General features: G+C 29.3%; 1 protein-coding gene across 5 annotated transcripts in view; it reads left to right on the forward strand.

Moving 5' to 3' along the window:
* LOC143240256 (uncharacterized) overlaps positions 1 to 22,478 on the forward strand; it is a 127,408-nt gene that overhangs the window by 91,246 nt on the left and 13,684 nt on the right. For all 5 annotated transcript variants that reach the window (XM_076482408.1, XM_076482407.1, XM_076482410.1 and 2 more), the window contains 7 exons: positions 399 to 496; positions 4,081 to 4,182; positions 8,680 to 8,823; positions 11,293 to 12,271; positions 15,346 to 15,552; positions 18,633 to 18,772; positions 22,276 to 22,344. In XM_076482408.1, coding sequence (XP_076338523.1) covers positions 399 to 496; positions 4,081 to 4,182; positions 8,680 to 8,823; positions 11,293 to 12,271; positions 15,346 to 15,552; positions 18,633 to 18,772; positions 22,276 to 22,344 — 1,739 coding nt within the window. The remainder of the gene's footprint in view (positions 1 to 398; positions 497 to 4,080; positions 4,183 to 8,679; positions 8,824 to 11,292; positions 12,272 to 15,345; positions 15,553 to 18,632; positions 18,773 to 22,275; positions 22,345 to 22,478) is intronic.

Below are 22,478 nucleotides of genomic sequence, written 5' to 3' on the forward strand. Positions count from 1 at the left end.
GAAAAAAATCAGAAAAATTCCTGTTATTAGATCTCTATTTTCTATTTTAAAACTTGATAATTGTTTCATTAAAAAAACAAAACAGACGAAAGACTTGTTTTTGAAAAAAAAATGCATAAATTGGTACTCTGATTATAACTGTTTTACTAGCTCTATTTAGTCCTTGCTTCTTTGCATATTTTTTCTAAAGAAAGATTTTTAATGACCCATACATATATCAGAACTAGGTTGTAGTAGATGTTTTTTATTATTTCTGTGTCTTTATTATATAATTTGCATATCAAAATATTAATTTTAATAAATAATGCAGCTTAGTCAGAGGCTCCTTTTAAATATTACTTAAATAGTACACTCAAGAGTGTGATCATACTTTTATATGTGCATATATACATATACAGAAAATCATTGATGTAAAAGAAATCAAGAAGAAGAAACAGAAGAGAAAAAATGTTTTGAGTTTGGAAGAATTTTGTGGAGACTCTCAAAACTTTTTATTGTATGTATATGAAATAGAATTCTACTAAGGAAGTTATTTTAGTAAGATGGAAACTTCATTGATGTTAATATTTGAAGATAAGATTTTTTTTAGAGTTTAATCCATTACTTATTTTGTACTAATTAAGCTTTCAGTATTGCATCCCTTTAATTAAAATGTAATTTAAAAATTTTCACCTCTTTCAGTAAGTATTTATCTGTAGTAATTGAAAAAGTGAGTAATAATACTATATAGTAATCTATTTTTTGTATTGTCAGTAAGCTATCTAAACTAGGTACACTCTTTTCCCCTTTTTTGTGAGGCTTACAGTTGTCTGCACCAATAAAATAATAGAATTAATTCAAATGTTCAGTCTCCTTGGGGCATTATTAGCTGAGTTACAAGTCAAGGATTAATAAAGCATGTTTATAAATTCATTTCAACTGTTTAGAGATACAGGATTTTTTAAAATTATTTTTGGTATAATATTTCTTGCTATGAATACTGGTATTATATCATGTTATGTCTATTTGAAAGCTAAAGAAATGTTTTTAATGACAAAAATCAGGAATGGATTTTTAGGTTTGGTAAGTACACTAATGTTCTTACCCTAACACATTATAGAATTTAGTCACAAACAGTTACTGATCACATTCTATTTATATCACTTTCAGTGGGCACAGGAAGATTAATATTTGGTGATTAATCAGCAAGTCTTGTCTTCCAGTTGAGCATTGTATTTTTTTTACTCTGACTGTCCTTCTTCACATTACTATGTCCTGTGTCTGGTCCTCTAGACTTCTTTGTATTATTTGTCATCTCCATCATGGCCATCCTTTCGTTTTCTTTTAGGTCTTCATCTTAATATTTTTCTGTGCACTTTTTATTTTCCCACCTTCCTTGCCTACTGTCTTTAATACATTTACCATTCACAAGACAAATACTGCTTCTCTCCAACTTCATTTCGTCTCCTTCATCCATTCGTACCCCCTTTTGTCATTCCCTGTTTCTGCCTTATTTTTAAAATCACTCCCAGTATCTACCATTTAAACCATTTAATCTCTCTTCTTGCTGCATTGTACATGTCCAGCTTTCTGCATAATACAGCACTGATATTGTTGCAACATTCAGGTACTGTCATCTTGGTGTGTATACTTCATCATTTTGCTTCCATAGTAACACACTCAAGGCATTAAACATTACTTTTGCTAGTAACAACTGCCATTTTATATATTTGTTGTTGCCATATTCTTTTTCTTGCACTTCAATTCCCAAACAATACAACAAATTATTAATGTTTTCAGTCACATTATTTCAAAGTTCTAATCAGTTCTTGCATCCATGTTAATTTATCTTTCATCCATTTTAACACACTTATTTTCAAGCCAATTTTCTCAGTTTCATGATTGAACCTATTGAGGAGAGTATTGAGAGCCATGAAAAGTACTGCAGACAATACTACATCACCTTGTGTACTTTATATCTCAGATAATGAAGTCTTTCACTCTTATACTGGTTTTTACTAGTTTTTTGTTGGTTTTTTTTAATTCTTAAATCTAGCTATAGATCTTCTGGTAGGTTAGTAACAACCACCCTATTACTGAACTTTAATTGTAGGTGTGCCTACATATATTGATGGGTATATAAAATGAAGATTTTTGGCAGTAATGTAAGAAATTTCTGGTTTTGTTTAGTTCCTTTATATTTTTATGACAGTGATTCTGTGTACACATAATTACAGTTATTAGAATAAAAACAAACAGAAGTTGTGTAGTTTTATTGAAGGAGATCTTCAATAAATATATTTATAAGGTTTTAGGTAAATATCTTGAAAATGGTGGAAGAGTCTAAAGCAAAGAAGCTATTTTTTAATCATTTCTTTTAATGTTGAACTAAGTTAAAATTTGATCCATACTAAATCATATAGGTTTTTCTTTCTACATAAACCTGGTATTATTTCCAATGAATTCTTGTATTTCATATAATTTTAGAAGGTTCATTTTCCAAAGTTTAAATATTTAAGTTAATACAAGCAGAGCATAAAGAGTTTGGTGTAGCTTGTTTTTTTTTCACTTACCATTCTTTGCATTTTGTGTGAATTTATTTAAATATTTTGAATTCAAGGATTTCAGTGTTGTTTAATGTGAAAAAAAATGCTCTATTACTTTCTCAACTTTTTGTCAGTTGTTTTCATAAATGTTGATAGTTAAGAAACCAGTGTCAATTATAAAGAATTTTGATGATTATAGTTGTAAATTTTCTATGTAAACAACGGTATGACAAATGTTTAGCAGAGTGAAATAAGAGCTCAAACTTTCCTTGTATGCATGAAATTTTGTTTACCTGCTGTTTGTAATGAAATAAAACTTAATAGTAGAAGAAATCAAAAATGATAAATTGGTTATATTATGGTAAAATTGTAAATGAATTTACTTCTTCACAAACAAAAATTCTGTCATTATGTCATTTGAAAAAGTAAAATCAGTAAATTGAAAATCCATTGATCATTAGAAAAGGGAAAACCTAAATATTTAAAGCATTCTTAAATTCAAATGTTACTTGAATAGACTCTACCAAACATGATTGGCAAAGGGATAAAAATTTTCTCTTAAGAGATTGTTGGTGGTATTTTGGAAGTAGTGTAGGTAGAAGCGAGTATGTAGTTGAATCTACATAGAGCCATTCCATTGGACTGAATGTAATCCCAAACTTATTAAGTATATCTTCACAAAATATGGCAAGCTTTGAGTCAACAAGTCTGTTATACATGAATAGTCATGTGTTACTAAAAGTTTTTTATGAATGATATGTCTGGGAAATGTTGGAGTCAGTCTGATTTGGATTCTGACAGGTTGGAGTGTAAGTCGATGCTCATTATGAATTATAAAAAGAACTTTTTCTCCATCATAAAGTTTGAAGATTGTATTTGCATATCCTCTATAACTTTCTCAGTGCATACCTAAAGTTGTCTTTTTTTCTGCATTCTTGTATATTGTACCTGGCAGTGTTTCTGACACAAACTGTTGCAAAATCAGGAACAGAGAGTAACATGAAATGTTGATAACCCTAACTTCAAATATGTTAGGTGAATGGCACTCTCTACAAGATTGGAGCATGCACATTGGATTATACTGATCATTTTAAAAATCTACTTTTAACATGACATTATTCAGAGATGTTTTTAAGTTTGTTATCATGTGGAATTTAACTTTGAAAGATAGAAAATACACATTTCTATGTCTAAATTTTAACAAAAAATTAGTGAGCTTCTATTCAGAATTAGTTGCTAAGCATATAACTATGGTTAGGGTGTTTATTCAAAAGCTGGTAGACAACTATGAATATCAGTTATGTCAAGAGTATTGCTATAGAAAAGGTTCATCATAGTATTAAGAAATTAATTTCTTATACTTTAATTTGTCTTTAACAGTATGTTACACTATTTTATCATGTAATATATACTTACAACTAATAAATGTAAATGTGTACATTTGCTTGGGTACTACTATACATGCTACATGAGGTAATAAAGTGTTAGGAAGCAAAGTTTTATTAACTTACCAGCTACTAATGAATGTATTTACAAAAATGTAGTCTTCTTTCAGTGATGAATACAAACAACGAATTAAACGTCTTCAAGAGAATAAAAGACTGGTGGAAGAAGGTAATGATTATTGGTTAGAGTTCTGTGCCTCACAGTCACATAGGTGAGTTTGTTCATATATATATACACACATACATACATACATACCCAGATGTTATGCTTAATATCAAATGACTTAATCCTTAACTCTTTCTATCCTGATGGCATTGTACTGTCCACTTCTTTTGCATTCATAAAACTTAACTCACAAATGTCACCATAGATACTTCAGACATGAAACATGGAATGTTTCAGAATAAAAAAAAATATTTCTGGTAAACTTATAATGAAATAAATACTGTACATGATGCTATACTGTGCTGTATCACATTATACTTGCAATTGTTGACCTTTAACAATACTATGTAGGCTTAATTGTTGTCAATGAATTGGATACATTGTTGAAAGAAATGATGCAATCATGTACAGCAGAACCTTGGCATTAAGAGCACCCTTTCAGTTGTACCCACATGCCTTTAATATTAAAAATAAGCCATACAAGGCTAGATTCCATATTGATCATGCTAAATGTTTTTAATTTTAAGGCCTCATTTTGTTTGGTGTATGCAAGATGGATGCTTGTGAGTTGCATATTGCAATGACATGGAGTGTTGTCAACAGGAGGTCTCAGGTGGTGAATTAGCTGTGCCATTTTTCCTTTATTATTGATGACAAAGTTTCAAAGTACTTTTCTTCAGAGTTTGAACTTTTAAACATTTCACATATATTTTCTGTTTATTTTTACTTTCAACAACAGGAGTATAAATCCACTGATAATAAAGCAACAAATCACTGCTTGCATCATTAGACTGTTTACATGACACTGTAATACAATACTATGAAGATCAACAAAGCATATGAATAGAAATAAGCCAACTTGATTCCTACTCCAAGGATACAATGTAGAATTTATCATCTTGTATATCCTACAATGTTTACAGTACAAATTCCTCAGAGTAATAAGATTGCACTTTGAATCTGTGAAAACAGTTATTGCAGTATATAGTTTGAAGCCAATCCAATAAACATTGAAAGTGTTGCAATGTTGGCCATCCTTCTGGAATGTTTGTAACTTAGAGATATACTGCATAAGCATACTATAATAACTACCTGTTTTATCATGTTCTTGTATAGAGAATGAAACTAAAGACTGTCCTCAATCTTGAGTATTGAGGTGCTGATTAATACAAGATTTATTTTGGTTATAAATAGTAGAAGAAAGAAAGAAACCTTTTCAGTCTCTCCTTAATAGTGTGGTGTCCATTGTTTCCAAGTGCTGTTAATCGAGGATCATAACTGGTAAAACATTAATTTCATGATTGCATTTCAATTTCAAATTTCATTAATTATGTGAGATGTTTAAGAGTCACATGTTACTTAATGCTTGTTTAATTTAAAAAACAAAAATAGAATTTTTTTTAAATAAAAAAGCCCGTGAATGTTTTTTCCAGCATTTTTTTGGAAAAACTACCTCTGATCATATATTGCACAGGTAAATCGACTGTTTAATGTGAATAGGTAGTATTTATTTTGCTCAATGATATGTACACAACTTACTTCTGTTCATCTTTTAAAATTATATCTGGTTTTCCAAACAGATGCAAAACTGAGAGCTTTATTGCTCATGCAGGAATATTATAAGTGCTTGTCTTCATTTTAGGTCTGAAATTACCATACTGGGAGCATCTATATGTATACAGTAACTGCCAAAGCAATTACCTCAGTAAAATACACAAAGATACAAGAAAATCCATTAAAGTATTTATTCCATTTTCTATTACATTATTTCAAGTTTCACTTGCACGAAAACCATGTTAAGGTATTAACTAAAAATGTAGGAATTTTTTATCCATTTAAGGAGGAAAGGGAGCACTTAAGGCAAACAGGCTTTGAGAATAAAACTAATTCTGGATCCCTGATGATACATTTATGATTTTAAGTTTCAGAAACTTAACAAAAATGGGGAATGTTGAATTTTACAGTTTTTGACACAACTTTTGAAATTTGTTTTTTCAGTTATAATAGAGGGTGTAAAAACTAAAATCATTGTAAGTAATTTGGATTTTGTTTTAATTATTTTAATCAGAACAAGTATTAATAAAATATACATCAAAAGAAAATTTAAAATCTGAAGACTTGACTCATAATTTTATTTTGTAGGTAATTTAAGAGGGGAGAAAGGGTTACTGTGAACTCTTCAGTTGTAGAGTGTGTAAATATCTTCTGACAATGAAAAATATCAAAAGTATCTACAAGCTCAATGTGTTTGTGTGTCATTTAATGTTTTCAGTAGACTGTGGAATTTAGTTGTTTGTGAGATATGTTAATCATATCATATGAAAAATATCAAAAGTATCTACAAGCTTGATGTGTTTGTGTGTCATTTAATGTTTTCAGTAGACTGTTGAATTTAGTTGTTTGTGAGATATGTTAATCATATCATATGAAAAATATCAAAAGTATCTACAAGCTTGATGTGTTTGTGTGTCATTTAATGTTTTCAGTAGACTGTTGAATTTAGTTGTTTGTGAGATATGTTAATCATAGCATATGAAAAATATCAAAAGTATCTACAAGCTTGATGTGTTTGTGTGTCATTTAATGTTTTCAGTAGACTGTTGAATTTAGTTGTTTGTGAGATATGTTAATCATATGACATTAAATACACCAATATTTTGTTAAACTTGAAACATGGTAATGGATAAAACAAAATCTATGGTCTAGCTAACTAATTAATGAATATTTGCTGTAAAGTTATCATTGCTATAAATGCCGCTATCAGTTTGGCCAACAATTTTTATAACAAACTCAATTTTTTTACACCTAAGGTGTTTTGGTTTTCACATCATGATTTTCATCATTTCACACCTACAAACCTCAGCAAGTAACAAAGTAACTCTTGATAGTAAACAATGTTAGCTTTAGGCTTGGAAACCTTATTATTCGGAAAAGACCTATACTTCACACCACCAACCAGATTCTTTAAAATATATGGTGGTAGTTTTTCCTCACCAAAACAATTTTCTTTAATCTGAATGACAATAAAGTGAAAATAGTTCCTTTTTAATTTTAGATCATTAGCTCATCTGATTTTTGTGTGAGCATGCTCAAAAACTTGAATCAAAATTGAGCTGTTTTCCTCGAGTAACTTTGCACATATTGCTTATATTCATACCAGATTTGACACATTTGTAGGTTATAAACATCAATTAATGTACCAAACTTAAAAACAGTCCATCAATATTAAGTATGTTTTGTATCAAATAACTTTTTGGTGTGATTATTGCAAAAAAGGAAAAAAATAGGAATAAGTTTGATTAAAGTATTGGATAATTTTGATTACTCAGCTACAGAATGTTGGAAATTGTTAAACTATCATGCCTGTTAATAATGCAAATTTTGTAATGCAGACTGTTTTGGCCAGATTACACACTATTTTGTGTCTTGGTGGAAAAAAATGGAATCTTTTATCTTACTTCAAAGTGTGTATTGGATAATTTTTTAGTATACTTTAGCTAAAAAACAAACAGCAAATTTATTGAATCAATTATAAATTGAAAAGTACTAAAGAATCAGAGAAGAAGAATTTATTTCATTCTTTTATTGACTTCAGTAGTAAATACCATTATTCTTGAGCTGTTTTTATCTTTTAAAAATTTAATTAATTTTGTGAAAAATATCATAAAACTGATCTGTAAACTAGATATAATAAACTATGTATTGTTGTGACCTATCTAGTATTCAAATATTTCTGTATTTTAGTATCCATTAGATAACTTTGTTCTAATTTTCTGTGTGTAATAAAATTTAAAGCTTGTTTAAAATTTCTCTACTGTATTAAATGAATACAAATGAGGTTGTGACTCTACCAATTTTCAAACACATATGATTTTGGTAACCCACATATAGTTTTCTGTTCTGTTTGCACTAATTAGAATTAGCCAGTAAAAAATATGAAATGATACCTTCAATGTGAACCAGTGGCAATAACATTATACAACTTAAACACTATGTAACTTTTTCATTCAAACTGTAAGGACATTTTTTTCATTATTATGTAATAATGAATGTCATAAAACATTAATATCAATGAATACTAAATGTATGTGGAAATGAACTTGACATTTGTGAAATATCTTGATATGCTTTATTACAGATGTTCTCTGGATGAAAAACAAATTATGTTTGAGCTTGTAATTAATCACTTGATTTAATCATATTTAATGTTTTTAAACTAAAGTGCATATTACTTTTTTGATAATGGTATTAAATTAATACAGTAGGCAGCAAATGGACTTTTGTTAGTTTTCAAACTTTAAATTGCTGTTTTGTTTTGTATTACTACTGATATTTTTACTATGTTTTTCATACATTACTGTCTTAAGAAATAAAAACAGTTGAGCAGCTGCAAAATTACCTATGTAGAATAGGTTTTTTAAAAACGTTTGGTCAAGTTTGAATAGGACAGTGTTAAAAACTTATATTTATGTAGGTTGTTTAAAAGCAAATATTGCTATTAAATATTAGTAGGAAGTTATAACTTAGTTATCATTGTTTACAGAATACCCCAACTTGACCCAGAAAGACCATTTTATATCCCAGAGGATCTGTGGGATGATCCAGAAATATTGGAAACAATATTACAGACTTATGGTGGAATAGGGGAGCCAGATAATATCAGATGTATAAAAGAGGAAATATATTTGTATGTTTTAATCTTCTTTTAAAACTATAAGTGACTTTTGGTATTTATAATATTTGTGGTAACATTTCAAGCTTATGTCGAATGTTCCATTTGAGCCATTTTAAATCCTTGAGTTTAATGTACCGTGTGGCTGATGCACTGTTATTTTCAGTGATTTATTTTCATCTCTACAGATGCTCTCTATCATTGACCCTTACATGCATTGTTAAGAGAAAGTTTTGTATTTTATGTCAACTGAAATGCCAAGTTATTTTTCTGCTGCCTTCATTATTAATATTAACAGTTTGACAGGTCTAGTTGTAGAGTTTTTATTTCTGTTGGAAGTAAATTGGAGTAATCCACATGGTTTATTAGAGCTTAAACATGTAGAAAAAATACTGTTGTTTCATCTTGTTGTATCTGCTTCATTTAGAATTAAGTCTCTTAACATGGGTTCAGTCAGTGTGACCAACCATGCAACCTCTTCATACTTGTTTAAAGTTTTGCTTGATTTAATTCTTCCAACATTCAATATTGTGTGTATATCTTCACAGAATTTAAGTCTTTTAGTTAACATTATTATAGGTCTTTCATATACAAAAAATTCATAATTTTTTAGTGAAGTATTTGTTTTAAATAGTCTGTGTGTAAAGTAATTCTCCTGTTATGATTAAAAATACTTTCCTCATTTCAAAAATCACAAATTTTATTTATGTGATCCCTAAAACCCTTTATATCAAACATTTTTTTTCAGTAAAACTTTATATTTCATCTGTTATTTTTTCTGCCCTAACTTTTATATAAGGTTGGTCAGTTGGAACAACCTTGTAACTACCAAAAATAAAATACTGAAATAAATCCAAATAACTTTTTTTCTTTCTAGAATTACTTCAAATTTAACATTAATCTACATTAATTTATCCCAAGTATCAGTAAACTAGTAACAGTTTACATCTATTTATAATTAAATTGTATTATGTTATTGCTCTGTGAACCAGGTATAACTATAGTTGTGCTATTATAAATTGTATTTCACGTGTATTGTTACAGTATTGAATTACATTACCCACGAGCTTCTATGAACTGCTTGCATGCATGCCTCGTGAAAAGTTTTTATTATATTAATATTTATTTTATATAATCAAACTGTAACTAACCTAAGGAGTTTTCTATTTTTACATTTTAGTTCATTTGATTGTAATAAATAAAGAATACACATGAAAAAACAAGAAATAAAGTACTTACCTAGCCTTCCCCCTTTTTTTCTTGACAACTGTCAGTGACACTTAACCCTACTGTTTCTATTAATAGTAGTAGTGCACTAAATAGTTTTTATTCAAATAAATAATACACCATAGAACATAGAGCAATAGCATGTAAAAAACAGTGTCCCACAACTATAACAATTTTTCTGGTTTTATAACTATGCAATAAGAGCCTTTACAAGTTCGTCCAACTAGTCTATATTTTTACCATTGAACAAAAAATTTGTATTAAAAGAGAAATTGAAAATTTTCTGGTACAGAAAATGATGTTATACGTTATTTGAAAGATGAAACCTAGGCTTTCCATTGGTTATAAATAATATAGTTTCAAATGTAACAGAAAACTATTAACAAATCCAGAAAGAAAAGATGTGTGACAGGTGGGTGTGGCAAGATGTGATTTTTTGTATGATGGTTCTGTAACCAAACAAAATCAAAAGTTAGGAAAATTATGCTTTGCCTGAGTAATGATGATGATGATATAGTGAATAATTTCTGTTAAATGTTGTATTACTGGAGGGGTGGTGAAGAAATTGGAGAAGAGGAAATGCCTAGAGAAAAAATGTTGCGTTTCTCACTTCAGGCAATTCATAATTTTTTTTTAATATTGTTTTATAAAAGTAAGAATTTGAAGCTTATACACTGTTAAAATATGAATTATTAGCTACAGTTTTATACTATACTAATTGATATAACATAAACAAAAAGTAGTTAAATTAAAAATGTGAATGTAAATCTCTAAAACCTTGTGACATGCAGTAAATGGTGCTCATGGCAAGGGCGTTAAAGAAGAAATAAATGTTAATCTTGTAAATTTTGATTACAAAACCTTCAAGAAAGGAAAATAAAAAAATGGTGTTCCAGCTGTGCATCATTCAAATGTCCTGATGTTTGTATAGTAGTTTACAGTTTAAAATAACAGTAACATAGAATAAGTAACAAGAATCCTGTCAAGTTATAAGTAGTTGATTAAAACTCTTGTTTTCATTATGAAAATATTTGGTGAGAATTCACAGGTCTAAACAGATGTTTAAACTTTCTGGCTCAGTAACCTGACCTTAAACATATGTTGATTACACTAAGTATAAATCACAATAAAATTTCTTGTCAGTTGTTTTTAGCAAAGAAAGTATACTAATTGTATGTGTAATTGTTTGAACTCCATATTTATGTGTATTTACATATATAATAGAATATAATATTTAGTGCCTTTGGTTTTTAACAGGTACATGGAAGAGTTCCTCAACTGTAATGGCCCAAAACTGGTATACGATCCTATTATTTCTCAAGAAGTTTCATCCTTTCCCATAGAGGCTCAGACCATAATCACTGAGGTTGGAGGGATTGCCAACTTTTTATTGGGTAGTATGAAATTTGCACTAGTTGGGAATTATATCTGCACTACATCTGCTAGTGATATTCTCAAGGCATATAGACTTTCAAACCAAAGTTCCAGTGCTGATATGCTGGATAGTTTTGAAGATTTAAATATTTTGTATAGCAATAATTTTGAAGAAGGTTTAGACTTTTCTGAAGAAATTGGTGTGAGTGATTTTACACACAATCTTGAAACAGCTGCATTGAACCCAGATGCTGCTGTTTACAATCCTAGTGGATTGGATGTGTGTAATGAAACTGAAAATAAGGAACCTGCTGGTCAGGGAGAAATACACAATGAAAATAGTGATGTCCAGCTGGAGAAACAGTGTGGTATTGACTCTATTTTTGAGATAAGAGAATCTTTACTATCAACTCTGAAAGACCTCATGCAGCCCATTTATAAAAGCAGTGAGTTGGATGTGAGTATTTCAAAGGTTAATGAATATGTTGACTTAGTTGATGAGGAAGTACACAGTGGTGAAGCTTGTAATGAAGATGCAGCTTTGCCAACACCAGTGTGCTGTAACACAATATATAATGGAATTTCTTCCACATGTTCTGACAAAGAAGATAATTCAAATGTTGCAGATGTATCAGAATGTGGTTTTAATATCGACTTAGCTCTGGCACAGCTAAAAAAAGCTGTAATAGCTGTACCTACACGTTATAGAATTGATATATTAATAAGTGTTGTCAATGGTATTGTCTCATCTGGTCTTATGACAGCTGAGGATTTTAGTACTATCAACTGTAATCTTAAAGGAGTATATATTAGTCCCAAGTCAAAGCTCTTACACAAAGCTTCCCAGTCACCTGATATAAATGTGAGTGAACCTTTAACTAACATAAAAATATTTTCTGTTAACAAGTTTTTACATTATGAAACTAATTCTTCATGGTTGGTTTATCTCTCTTTTAGTGAGGAGTGAGCAGTTAGATAGGATAATTGTGATGTTTTAAGAAATTCATTTCTATTTGCTAATTGATTTTTTTCCTGCATTAGCAGGGGTCCAGATTGTGAATAACCAAACAGACTGTAAATATATTTTGGTAACAATTTGTTTGGGGTTTGGTTCTCACAGCACCTAAATCAACAGAAATGTATTACTACTTAAGTCACAATAGTGTGCCAATTTACATATTAGAAGAAATAAAGGTGGCAAAATGTTAGTGTAAGTACTGGTTGCTTAGCTATGTAAAAAGAAGTGCAGATGAACTGAGCAACAATAAGGTAAAAAAAATAAATTAAGTAGTTACTTGAATGAAAATATATAGTAAATTTAAGAGAAGGAGTTAGAACAAAATGAATACACCACAACAAGTGGTAAATCCAATAATGCAGGTTTTTATTTGTTTGTTTGTTTTTCAGACAAAATTTTGTAAATTATTGTTTACCATCAAACTGGCAACAGTGGTTGCTTATTCATAGATCTGAAAATGACATGAGTTTAAAATTTCTGTAAAGGTCATTCAGTGGCATAACTGTGTGTATGCTACATACTAGTTTTTAGTTAAAATATAAACTGTTTGCTTCTCATCCGTACATGAAAGGAAACAACACAGTTCTTCTTGCAGATTTCGCATGAGTTAATAAAATATAAAGATGGAAAATATGCAAGAAGGTAAGATACACCAATGAACAACAAACCCAAATATCTGTAGTAGTGTAGACCTTTTTTTAGAGCAAACAAAAAAAATAATTTTCTGGATGTAAATGAATACTGAGGCAGCAAACAGGCAAGTATGAACAAGTATTTGTTGTTATAAGAAATTGTATTTTTAAGCTGTTGAATATGGAAACAATCAGCTTTCTTTTAATGTGGTGACCAAAATTATTAGTGTAAGAGCCATTTGTTCCTTGGGCAAAATACTCATAGCTGCTATTAGAATAACAGTAAATTTTCAGTTTTTCAGGTGTTTTTTTACTTTTTTGACATTTTCTTCATAATTGTAAAAGTACAAATATTCAGTGGAAACATAAAACAAAATATGAATACAAAATGAGTATACATGCAGACAGTATTCCATGTTGAAGTCATTTCTCCTTCATTGCTCTCTTAACCCTTTTGCTACAGGCTCAGTATAGCATACACAAGTTTATCTACACATTTGCACATGTTAAGTATTTGCCATACAACGTTTGATACAGCATGTGTAACTTCATAAACTTTGGTGTATTTGTGTTAAAAATTGCATGCATTTTGTATACAGAAAATCAGATTTTTAATGAAATATTTTTACTAAAGATATGTTTGGGAAAATAGTCTGTTTCAATACCAGTCTGAATGCAAAGTGATTTCATGATGTCAATGAAAAAATCTATTTTTCATCTAAAAATCTCGAATATTATATAATTTTATAATCTTTAAAACCTCCTAAATACATTTCAAACGTTTGTTTTCAGTAAGATTTTATACTTTACTTTATTTGCTGTATTCTAACTGTGTGAGGTCTGTCACTTGTCTAACCTTGTAACCATCATAAAAACATTAGGAAATAAATATAAATTATGCATTTTTCTTACTAGAATGACTACATGTTATAAAATGAAAATACAAATGTTTAGTTTAAGTAGCTTAAGTCTTATACTGCTACATATATATTATTTTTATACTGACCATCCAGTTGTGCCTAGCTAACAGTACATAACTTGCATGCACACTCATGTTACATATCCAGTAATTTAAAAGTGACCTTCAGTCTTCCCAACTTGGCTGTATTTCAGTGGACTAGTATTTTGGATTTTACAGTCACATTTCAATTATTATACATTATATATATATATATATGTATATTGAATATTACTATTTAGAAATAACTTATTAAACTTATTTTTTTTACAGTATAGAACAATAAATCTAGAAGTTAGGCAAACAGTTATCTCTTTTTATTATGACCTTTGTATATGGTTGCTGCTGGATACAAATTGCTTAGCCTTTTAAAATTTTGCATGTGGAAGATGTCAAACAAAATTTTTTTAGGTTTTATATGTACAGTTGAATAACCAAAAAAATCATGAATAACTATACTGATACCACAAAATTCCACTATAATTTATTACGCTTTATAACTGAGATAGATTTAGGAAAATATGAAACTTTGAGCAGAATAAAATTAGTGTAGAAACTTCATTGTGGGAAAGATAACATTACCCTAGAATGAAGAATTTATGGGGAAGTATAGTTCACTCTAGACCCAGGAGGGATCACAGTTTTATTTATGTCTTTATGTATAGCCTTTGTATTTGACCTAGTTTATTTATAGTATAATAAATATAGATGTACCATAACGTTAAAATGAGCATTAATCACTTCTATATGACATAAAGTGCAGTAGGAGTACAAATCACTTTTTTTTATGGCATTGAAATATTTGAAAATAACGATTACCTCCTCAGTGTAACAGCTTTGCTGTGAAATACTTCTAAAAATAGTTGAAAAACTAGTTCTTCTTGATTCAGAAAAGTCAATTATGCATTATATTGTGACTTTTTAAGTTGATTTTACCAAAGAAATGATGGTGTTTTGATGGAATGTTGCCATATGAAAAAAAGTATGAAGTAATCATCTTTGGTGCAGACATTAGTTATCATTTTCATATTGAAACAAGCTATTAACATAATTTGAAACAATGGTCGATAATATTTCTTCTAATTAATTAGTTTTATTTAAGGTTGTTGGTTCATGTATTAAATGGTGGTACATGTGTGCATTTACAGATTTTGTCACTCACTTAGGAATGCATCTATGTTTAGTAATTAAAACACATTTTTATTATATAATTACTTGCTCAAGAATGAAATGAAATAGTATATTGTTGTAAGGCTTTTGCATCATATTTGAAATAATAATGCCAGTTCTGTTGTCAGGAGTACTTTCATTTTTAACTTTCAACTTAGGTTGAAAAAGTGTCAGTAGGGGTAATGAAAACAGATGAAGAGCTCGAAGAACTGCAGGAATTGGTCAACAGATTAAAACTAAATGAGAATAATGCTGAAGATCGACTAGTAGATGCCCTAGATAATGTGGCACAGCTACAGAATAAAATGTTGGTAGAAACAAACAAACTAAAGAATGAAGCAGAAGAAGCTAGAGAATATGCTAAGGTAGATGAATTATTTTTATTAATTTGGTGTATTTCTTTTCATCTGTTTTGTCAACTGTGTGTTTAGAAACTTAAATTTGCAATACTCGTGTAACTTGCATCATATTCCTTCATTGTAAAATTGAAACAACATCTATTAAGTAAGTGTTTAGGAACATAAAATATTTAACAGATAGGATGTTTATAAGTTGTTTAAAACTTCATCTGAAGATAAAAATTTGTGGATTGATGAAAATTCTAAAAACAAATACATCTTTTTATTATTTTGCAAAGAATATTTAGTTCAATTCCTAATTAAAAAACGGTGTTTTAGAAAACTTTTACACGATTTATAGTTTGTGAAAGAGTGATAATTACTTCATGGGTACAAGAGAAAGGTGTAAATAAAAGTTGCATTAAATTTGGTAAATTAATTTTTACAGCTCAGCTAAAGATAACGTTTAAACTAATAAATTACAGTTCAAGTTATGTTCTTACTTTTGTCTTTGTAATGAAGGCATTTTTTTCATTACCCTGTATTCTCAACACAAGCAAACATGATCACTGGAAAGACTCTTCTAGTAGCCTAGTATGGTCAAGGCAGTTAGAGCACTTGACTCAGAATCTGAGAGTTGCTGGTTAGAATTCCCATCCCAACAAATATGCTCACTCTTTCAGCCATGGACGATGTTATTATGTGATGATTAATCCCACTTTTTCTTGTTGAAGAGTAGCCCAAGAGTTGGAAGTGGGTGGTGATGACTAGCCATTTTCTCTTTAGTCTGTCACTGCTAAATTAGGGACAGGTAGTGCAGTTAGCACTCAAGTAAAACAAAGCAACCCTCCTAGTAATATTTTCTTTTAATTTTCCAAACATATTGAAAACCAGTCTGCAACAAAAAAGGCACCCTTCTTTGTCTGATTTTAACAGTGTTATTAATTGCAATTTACATGTTTTTCACAATCACAGAATAAGGTTATTATAATACACACACATGCTTCTGGAGTACCACTTAAATAATCTTTTAGATTTAAAATAAGTTGTGTCTGTGTCAAGTTATGCACTGCTAATGTTGCTTGTACTTTCACAAAAAGTAAAAAGCATCTTTTTGGTCACTTTGTCCACACATGTATATATTGTTTTGAAGAGGTAAGAATTAGATAAAAGAGTGAGCAATGTGAAAAATTCAGAACTATTAACATACAAGTGCATGCTTCCAGCATACGTAGGGTGATTAATTTGGTGAGCATAACTGACATTTTGAATTTTGAAGATGTATGTAAATTTGCACTTGGTTAGACTAAGTACTCAAAATATTGTGCTCATTGTGATGTGAAAAATAATGACTCTTATAATGAGAAAATCTAAGTATTTTTTGTCATGGTGTGGTTGGTAAGTACTACAGATTCTCAGCAGAAGAGATGTTGATACAGTTAGAGGGCAACTGTTCATTTTAGTGCAAACTCCCATCAATTTATGATATAGTGAGGTTGTGTTACCTAGCTATTTGCTCAGCAGAAGAAGCCATGTCAAACATGTTTAATATGTTGTCATGACAGCACTGCATAGCGAAGCAAACATTTATGAACATACAGGGTGGATTGGAGTAGGTTCTGCCAGTGATAAAGCATAAAATGAATTTGGGACCAGTAATTTTAGCAACAAATTTGAAACTTTATGCTGACAGCACCATAATAAACATGTTTCTGCAAGTGATAATGCTACTGATTTGTCAACATCAAAGATTAGACATTAAAATGTGATCAAAATACAATTTTAGAACTGCCTGGAAACTAGAGGTGGTCTTATGGCTGAAAGATCATCCACCTAACATTTGCAAACAAACTAGTAAATCTGATCAAATCTCCAATTAAATCATAGCATGCATAAAGTAGCTGGTAAACTACCCACTGTGAAGGTCTAATACACATTTTGTTTATTTTATCAGATCCCAGTAGCTAAGAAGTCCTCCCACACATTAAATGCATTTTGGTTAAATAATCTATCAGTGGCACACTTGAAGTGTGATGAAATCAGAGTTATGAAAATGAGCAAATTTTGTCTGTAACAACATACAGAAAACATGTTATGCTAAGCTTACATAGTATAAAAAAAACACTCAAGTTACATTAGTGATTGTTAATGAATAATTATTATTAGTTTCTGCTCAAAGCAAGCTCCCTACTTAGATCAAAACTAAAAATCAACTAAGTAATAAGCTTAGTAAGTTAAATGTACTATTTTTTACCTCTAAAGATTAAAATGTATTATTTCATTGGTTGGGAACCCTTTTTGTGTGTGGTATATTTGGACATAAGCTATTTAATTTTATTTTATGAGGGTTGGCCAGTATATTAATCTGACAGTTCAAAATAATCTGTGTAATAAAAATATAATGATGAATTATGAATAATAAGAATAGATATATTAAACAATGTAACCAAATAATCTTAATAAAAGTTAATTCTAAAGAAAGATTAGGGTTTACATAAAAAGAACTATAGAGTTCATTCATAAAATATACTGAGATTACAATTTCCCAGGATTTAATTATTTGTTCAGTTTTAAGGTATTTTGTGTTGAACCAATCCAGTACTTCATCCCATATTCAACAGTATGATATTTATTGATATTAGAAAATAATTATTTGTTAATTTCATTATATTATAAATGACTCAACATACAATATTTGTTCTAGCTTACAAAAAGAGAAAAGTCATTGAAAGCTAATATATGACAAAGTGAATCATAACCAGCTGTGTGTTGTGTAACATAGTTTAATGGAACAGACTATATCCACAAATGTTAAAGGGTTATTTCAGTCCTTTCAAAGTTAAATGTTAGTATATAGTTGATTACTTTCAAAGCTGTTAGAAATTGCACTAAAAATTATGTACAGTCATAAGTATATCAGTCATATTTTGATCATTGTTAACTCCTAAATTGGTTAACAATCTTGCAAACTTTATAAGATAAAAATTGGTCATTCTTATAATGTTTAGAGAGCATGTAATAATTTGTTCCTCTAAAAATCAGCATCAGTGTGGTTTTGAGTTTTCATAATCTTGAGAATTTAGTTAAATAAATTGTTAATCCTTTAGAAAGTTGAAGCTGAATGGGAAAAAGGTTTACAGCTGATAGAAGTAGAAAAGAAAAAATGGCAACAAGATCGTAACAAGTGGTCTGAAGAGATGAAACAGGCACAGAAAGAAATCTTGTCTGCTCATGTACAGAAGGACAGGTATTTTATTAAGCCAGCATAATGGTCTTATGAAACAGTTTTGTAATATCATTGTCATCAAATTAAAGTTATTTCACTTTTCTTGATGATGAGAAATCCACTTGAAATAAAAATGTATCTCAGAACAGCTGGTATAGGTATTAACACTTATTGATAAGCAGAGTACAAAGTTTCAACCTTCCGACATAATCTTTAGGTTAACAAAGAGAAAGTTTGCAACTGACTGTTGCTTGGTGCATGTCTTAGGGACAAAAGTATAAATGGGTACAGAATTGTAGGGAGCGTTGCAGTTAGATGTTAGTTTATTAATTAGTATAGGAATAAAGGTGTTCCTTTATATTGGTTTAATTTTGGTTTTAGTTGCTGTGCAAGTAGGGCTTTTTTCATTTATTCATATTTGTTTCCATACTTAGTATCTGGGTGTTTTCTTTGGTTATGTTATGTTTCTTTGATTTGCAATGATCAAAAATGTGCAACATTATTTCACTTTTGAAAAATGTAATGTAATGTAGCACAGGTGTGATTTATACCTAATATTAAATTTTCTGTAAAGTGACAAAGAAAGGTTACTAGAATTTGTTTATCACTTTCATTTCCTACTTTTTTTTATTTTATTCTCTTGTGGGTTTAGTTTTATGCATTATGTATGCCAGAATATATTATGGTAGCAGGGTTAACTATAGACTTGCCTGCTCTCATTGTTAAATGGTGGAAATATGTTCACAAAAATAAAGAGTATTAATCTTAAAAGTAACTTTTTTTTTCCAGTTAATGAAATCATAAAAACTTTTATTGAATATATTTGTGCCAAGACCTGAAAGTAAACCCTTGAGATAATGTTGTTTATTACTGTTAACTGTGACAAAGAAACAACACAGAAATTTCACTTTAAATAAAAACTTAAACAAATTGACAAAGAAAAGTTGCAAATTGGAACTTTTACAAGCTTGTGGCAGTCACCTCATGGTTTTGATATGGTTGAGAAAAATAAATTTTGTAAAATTTGCTAGGAAATGAATAATTTTGTTGGATGAATCATTTGGTAAATATTTGTATTATTCTGTGGTACTAATTTGTATTATTTTGTGGTACTAACTTGTATTAAATATTCTTAGGAAACAGGTTAAGTTTTGTAGTATTTAGTTGTTTTTTGAATGTGGATTGTATGGTACCAATAAAATTTGTGTTAAGTCATGTAGTAGTCATTGAAACATTAGTTATCCATCATGGAAGTCTAGGGCAATTATTTAACATTTCATTTTTGAAATATTCTGTGACAAAAGAAAATCATTGTTAGACTGTCTTCAAGACAAAGTATAGCTGGATTTGGCTACAAGTCAGTTTTGTTCAACTGTTTAATCCTTTACATTGAGTAGGTTAATGTAGGCATGTCACAACAAGAGTTAATTAAACTACTTTATTATCATTATATATAAATAAACTAGACATCAGAAAGTAAATAATAAACTAAATGCTTATATCATGTTATTTTGTAAGTTCATAAACTTACAAAGAAATATCCTATAGTGTGAAAGTTTTGACATTTACTCTCTAGCTATTTCCTCTTTAGTTTATTTACCATCCCTGTAAGAAGTATGGAATTCTTTATTGTGGTATAAATATTATGCTGGCAAAGTGTAATTTTTATAACCTTCAACCTTATTTGTTTATGGAGCTATAAATAAAAACAAGAGAATGAGTCCCATAATCACATCCTCTTTCTCACAAATTGCCAGTAGTTCACTCTGACATTTAATACTGTATTATTTATAACCAATAGAAAGCCAAAGTTTTAATCTCTCAAATCATATATTATATCATGTTGTTTTGTGTACAGGGCACTGTCTATTTCTTCATTCAGTTTCAAATTTTCTCTTACAGGAATCACATCAGTGAAATTGGTTGAATTTATAAACGCTCTTATTGCATAGTTAGAAAGCCAGAAAAATTATAATGTTTATAGGACATTGTTTGCTTTTTATTTATTCTGTGTTTTTAGGTGCATTATTTACTAAATAAAATATTCAGTGTAGTACCATTAGTATAAAAAAGAGTAGGCTTAAGTTTCTTCAATAGCCAACAGCAGAAAAAAAAAGTAAGTACTGTATATCTTGTTTTCTATTTGTTCTATTTGTTGTTATAAAAAGAACTAAAATGTAAAAATTAGAAACTTGTTAGGTGAGATAACAAAAAAATAATACTAAAATTACAATTATTTTATAAAATATATTTGTGTGCAACTCGTATTATGTAATTTGATAATATAACATGAGCTGCATATTCACCTGTGGATTGATAACTTTTGTGTCATGACTGTTAATCAGACATGTTTCAATGTCAATAAAATTGTGTATAAATAGATGTTGCAAGCTTTAAGATATCTAATATATAAAGCTAAGATTGTGATTATATCTTTGCACTTTTTACCCATCTGTTCCTTATACATTTCCATATTTCTTGATCAGTTAGCACTCAGCTTTACAAAATGACATGAGGAAGGTCATGAGGGGGCTGGAACCCCCATCTAATTTTATCTTATTTTGAAAATCTACTAAATCAGTACAACTTGACACAGTGAGACAGAATGACATGAAGAAGGTCATGGAAGTTAACCCATCCAATTTCATGTTGATAGAATTTTTGAAAACACCGTGTCTTTCTTGTATTGATACCTTTATGTATTTTTATTGCACTCTTAATCTTTATTATGATAAGAAACAAAATGGAAGCACAGTTTCCTATTCTTTGTTACAAAGTCTTTATTTCACTTGTGAAACAGCTAGTTTTATATGATGGTTATGAAGTCAGTCAAATAGACCAACCTTATTATAAAGTAATGGTAGAGAAAATAACTGATAAAATAGTTTTCTGGAAAAAAAACAAAAGACATTTGATATTTTTATTTAGGAGGTATTTTTAGAGGTTATTCAAATGTTTTATGATAATTTTCAGATGAATAAAAGTGTTTTTCATCTTAGCATGAAAAATAATATTGCTCTCAGACCAGTGAAAACTCTGACTTCATGTATATTTATTGACAAATTTTTAGTAAAGATATTAAATATAAAAATTCTGATTTTTGTCTATGAAACACTTGTAAAGTTTATTAAAAGCCTGCAAAATTTCATGAATCTATATTAAATACTTTTTACAGTTATGTATGTGTGTTCAATCATGACTACGTGATAGCTACAGGGTCGTGTAAAGTACACAAACTTGTTGTGAAATGATTAAAGGACAGACTAAAGCTTGAATATTTATGGAGAGAACATACATGGACTGCTTGCAAGAGAATAGAAATGGATTTTTTTGAAATAGAATGTAATTACTATTTACAAGACAGGATAAAGATTAATTGTTTCAAGGCAAAGTGCAACTGGACCATTTACAAAGCAGAATATAGCTGGATTGTTGATGAAACAGAATATAATTAGGCTTTTTGTATTTTCAAACAGTATCAACAATTTTTCCCTATTTCTTCCCCCGTTTGTTTTGTATTACAGAGCAGAAATGGAAAGAAATGAGTTCCAACAGAAACTTGCAAAAGTACACAAGGATCTAGAAACTGAGTGGTGAGTTTATTATTGTTGGATGGATAATGACCAAATTATTTTACTGTTGTTCTGGGAAGATGCTGTAAAATATGATCAAAATAAAAATGTGTTTAAACTTGGTTGCTTAAGTAACATTCGTGCTGAAAGTTTAG

This window comes from Tachypleus tridentatus, chromosome 13, assembly GCF_004210375.1.
Source record: "Tachypleus tridentatus isolate NWPU-2018 chromosome 13, ASM421037v1, whole genome shotgun sequence".
NCBI classification, from domain to species: Eukaryota; Metazoa; Arthropoda; class Merostomata; order Xiphosura; family Limulidae; genus Tachypleus; species Tachypleus tridentatus.